The sequence below is a fragment of the Corapipo altera genome, unplaced genomic scaffold (assembly GCF_003945725.1).
Source record: "Corapipo altera isolate COAL_440 unplaced genomic scaffold, ASM394572v1 59492, whole genome shotgun sequence".
Classification (NCBI taxonomy): domain Eukaryota; kingdom Metazoa; phylum Chordata; class Aves; order Passeriformes; family Pipridae; genus Corapipo; species Corapipo altera.
The window spans coordinates 1,041-5,355 of record NW_020886834.1 but is presented as its reverse complement, the minus strand read 5'-3'; the positions used below and the strand labels follow the sequence as shown (position 1 = coordinate 5,355).

Genomic DNA, 4,315 nt, shown 5'->3' with positions numbered 1-4,315 from the left:
CAAGGACTTGAGGATCATCATGATGAAGGTTGGGGAGTCTCCAATGACTGTGGGGACTCTCCAATGACCACGATGAAGGTTGGCGACTCTCCAACGTCCATGGTGAAGGTTGGGGACTCTCCGCTGCCACCGAGGACGATGACGACAACGCTGGGGGACGCCGGCGATGCCGGGGGCCGCGTGGCGGCTCGGCGGCCCTCGGCTCTCCGGGACGACACACGAGGGGCTCGACAACAACAACGACCCTCCTCAGGCCTCCTCTTCGGCCTCCTCGCCGAAATCCTCCTCCTCCTCGGCCGTGGCGTCCTGGTACTGCTGGTACTCGGAGACCAGGTCGTTCATGTTGCTCTCGGCCTCGGTGAACTCCATCTCGTCCATGCCCTCGCCCGTGTACCAGTGCAGGAAGGCCTTGCGGCGGAACATGGCCGTGAACTGCTCCGAGATGCGCTTGAAGAGCTCCTGGATGGCGGTGGAGTTGCCGATGAAGGTGACGGCCATCTTGAGGCCGCGGGGGGGGATGTCGCACACGGCCGTCTTCACGTTGTTGGGGATCCACTCCACGAAGTAGGAGCTGTTCTTGTTCTGCACGTTGAGCATCTGCTCGTCCACCTCCTTCATGGACATGCGGCCGCGGAAGACGGCGGCCACCGTCAGGTAGCGGCCGTGGCGGGGGTCGCAGGCCGCCATCATGTTCTTGGCGTCGAACACCTGCTGGGTGAGCTCGGGCACGGTGAGGGCGCGGTACTGTTGGCTGCCCCGGCTGGTGAGCGGCGCGAAGCCCGGCATGAAGAAGTGGAGGCGCGGGAAGGGCACCATGTTGACGGCCAGCTTGCGCAGGTCGGCGTTGAGCTGCCCGGGGAAGCGCAGGCAGGTGGTGACGCCGCTCATGGTGGCCGACACCAGGTGGTTGAGGTCGCCGTAGGTGGGCGTGGTGAGCTTGAGGGTGCGGAAGCAGATGTCGTAGAGCGCCTCGTTGTCGATGCAGTACGTCTCGTCCGTGTTCTCCACCAGCTGGTGCACCGACAGCGTGGCGTTGTAGGGCTCCACCACCGTGTCCGACACCTTGGGCGACGGCACCACCGAGAAGGTGTTCATGATGCGGTCGGGGTACTCCTCGCGGATCTTGGAGATGAGCAGGGTGCCCATGCCCGAGCCGGTGCCGCCGCCCAGCGAGTGGGTGAGCTGGAAGCCCTGCAGGCAGTCGCAGCTCTCGGCCTCCTTGCGCACCACGTCCAGCACCGAGTCCACCAGCTCCGCCCCCTCCGTGTAGTGACCCTTGGCCCAGTTGTTGCCGGCGCCGCTTTGGCCTGGGGAGGGGGAGGGGAGGGGGTCAACGGTGGGTTGGGGGGGTTTGAAGCGCCTTAAAAGGGCCTTTGGGGATCTTCAGAGCAACCTCAGGGAGCTTCAGACCAACCTTGGGGATCTTTAAACCCAACCTTGGGGACCTTCAGACCAACCTTGGGGATCTTTAAACCCAACCTTGGGGACCTTCAGACCAACTCTGAGAACCTTCAGACCAACCTTGGGGACCTTCAAACCAACCTTGGGGATGTTCAGACCAAGCCTGAGAACCTTCACACCAACCTTGGGGACCTTCACACCAACCTTGGGGACCTTCAGACCAACCTTGGGGACCTTCAGACCAACCTTGGGGATCTTTAAACCCAACCTTGAGACCTTCAGACCAACTTTAGGGACCCTGAACCCACTTTTGGGGACCTTCAGACCAACCTTGGGAATCTTTAAACCCAATCTTGGGGACCTTCAGACCAACCTTGGGGACCGTCAAACCAACTTTGGGGAACTTCAGACCAAGCTTGGGGACCTTCAGACCAACCTTGGGGACCGTCAAACCAACTTTGGGGAACTTCAGACCAAGCTTGGGGACCTTCAGATCAACTCTGAGAACCTTCAGACCAACTTTGGGGACCTTCAGACCCTCAGGGACCTTCAGACCAACTTTGGGAATCTTTAAGCCCAACCTCGGGGACCTTCAGACCAACCTTGGGGATCTTTAAACCCAACCTTGGTGACCTTCAGATCAACCTCAGGGACCTTCAAACCAACCTTGGGGACCTTCAGACCAACCTTGGGAATCTTTAAACCCAACCTTGGGGACCTTCAGACCAACCTTGGACACCATTTAATTACTTTTGGGAACATCTGAACTATGGCTGAGGACCTTCAAACCAACCTTGGGGACCTTCAGACCAACCTTGGGGACCTCAAACCTACTTTGGGGATCTTCAAACCAACTTTGGGGACCTTCAGACCAACCTTGGGAATCTTTAAACCCAACCTTGGGGACCTTCAGACCAACCCTGGGGATCTTTAAACCCAACCTTGGGGACCTTCAGACCAACCTTGGGGATCTTTAAACCAACCTTAGGGACCTTCAGACCAACACTGGGGACCATGAACCCACCTTTGTGACATTCAGACCAACCATAGAAATCTTTAAACCAACTTTGATGAACCTTCAAACCAACCTTGGGGAACCTTCAGATCAACCTTGGACATCTTTAAACCAACATTGGAGAACCTTCAAACCAATCTTCGGGACCTTCAATCCAACCTTGGGGACCTTCAGACCAACCCTGGGACCCTTCAGATCAACCTTGGGGACCTTGAGACCAACCTTGAGACCTTCAGACCAACTTTAGGGACCCTGAACCCACCTTTGGGGACCTTCAGACCAACCTTGGGAATCTTTAAACCAACCTTGGGGAACCTTCAGACCAACCTTGGAGATCTTCAAACCAACTTTGGGACCTTCAGACCAACTTTAGGGACCTCAAACCCCCCTTTGGGGACCTCAAACCCTCTTTGGGAACCTCAAACCCATTTTGGGACCTCAAACCATCCTTGGGGACCTCAAACCCCCTTTGGGGACCTCAAATCCTCCTTTGGGGACCTCAAACCTATTTTTGGGACCTCAAACTCCCCTTGGGGCCCTCAAACCCTCTTTGAAGATCTCAAGCCCCCTTTGGGGCCCTCAAACCCATTCTGGGGAACTCAAACCCTCCTTGGGGACCTCAAACCTCCTTTGGGGACCTCAAACCCTCTTTGGGGCCCTCAAACCCATTTTGGGACCTCAAACCCTCTTTGGGGCCCTCAAACCCATTCTGGGGACCTCAAACCCTCTTTAGTGACCTCAAACCCATTTTGGGGACCTCAAACCCATTTTAGGGACCTCAAACCCCCTTTGGGAACCTCAAACCCATTTTAGGAACCTCAAACGCATTTTGGGGACCTCAAATAATTTTTGGAGACCCCAAACCCTCTTTGGGACCTCAAACCCTCTTTGGGAACCTCAAACCCTCTTTGGGGACCCCAAACCAACTCTGGGGACCTCAAACCCTCTTTGGGGATCTCAAACTCACTTTAGGAACCTCAAACCCCCCTTGGGTACCTCAAACCCCTTTTGGGGACCTCAAACCCATTTTGGGGACCTCAAACCCTCTTTAGGAACCTCAAACCCACTTTGGGGACCTCAAATCCTCTTTGGGGACCTCAAATAATTTTTGGAGACCTCAAACCCTCTTTAGGTACCTCAAACCCATTTTGGGGACCTCAAACCCCCTTTGGGAACCCCAAACCCTCCTTTGGGCACCTCAAACCCCCTTAGGGAACCTCAAACCCACTTTAGGGACCTCAAACCCATTTTGGGGACCTCAAATAATTTTTGGGACCTCAAACCCTCCTTGGAGACCTCAAACCCCTTTTTGGGGACCTCAAACCCACTTTGTGGACCTCAAACCCCTTTTAGGGACCCTCAAACCCCCTTTGGGCCCCCCCAGGTGCCCCCCGAGGTGCCCAAGGTTGGCACTGACCGAAGACGAAGTTGTCGGGGCGGAAGATTTGGCCGAAGGGTCCGGAGCGAACGGAGTCCATGGTGCCGGGTTCCAGGTCCACCAGGATGGCCCTGGGCACGTATTTACCTCCTGGGGGCACAGGGGGACACCCAGGGCACGTCACCGGGGGGGTGGCACGGGTGGCACGACCCCAAAAGTACAGGGAAAAGCCGAAAAACCCCAAAAAACCCCCATAAAACGGCCCCAAATCAACCGAAAAACCAAAAAAACCACCCCAAAATCACCCCAAAACCAGCCCAAATCATCCCAAAAACAAGAGAAATCAACTCAAAACCACCCAGAATCACCTGAAATCAACCCAAAACCACCCAGAATCAACCTAAAAACCCCAAAAAACCACCCCAAAATCACCCCAAATCATCCCAAAGACAAGAGAAATCACCCCAAAACCACCCAGAATCACCCCGAAAACCCCAAAAAATCACCACAAACCCACCTCA

At 55.7% G+C, this 4,315-nt stretch overlaps 1 protein-coding gene and 1 long non-coding RNA gene across 2 annotated transcripts; both read right to left on the bottom strand.

The window, feature by feature from the left end:
• Positions 1-6: 6 nt before the first annotated feature.
• Positions 7-3,988, bottom strand: LOC113941363 (tubulin beta-7 chain). The gene is made up of 2 exons (XM_027632522.1): positions 3,834-3,988; positions 7-1,307 (listed from the first exon to the last, which is right to left on the bottom strand). Exons 1-2 carry the CDS (start codon positions 3,892-3,894, stop codon positions 250-252), a joined length of 1,119 nt encoding a protein of 372 aa, XP_027488323.1. The 5' UTR covers positions 3,895-3,988; the 3' UTR covers positions 7-249.
• LOC113941364 lies at positions 1,415-3,211 on the bottom strand. The gene is made up of 5 exons (XR_003525654.1): positions 2,659-3,211; positions 2,183-2,277; positions 2,077-2,097; positions 1,585-1,719; positions 1,415-1,542 (listed from the first exon to the last, which is right to left on the bottom strand). It is a non-coding gene; the product is annotated as an uncharacterized LOC113941364 (long non-coding RNA).
• Positions 3,989-4,315: the final 327 nt, after the last annotated feature.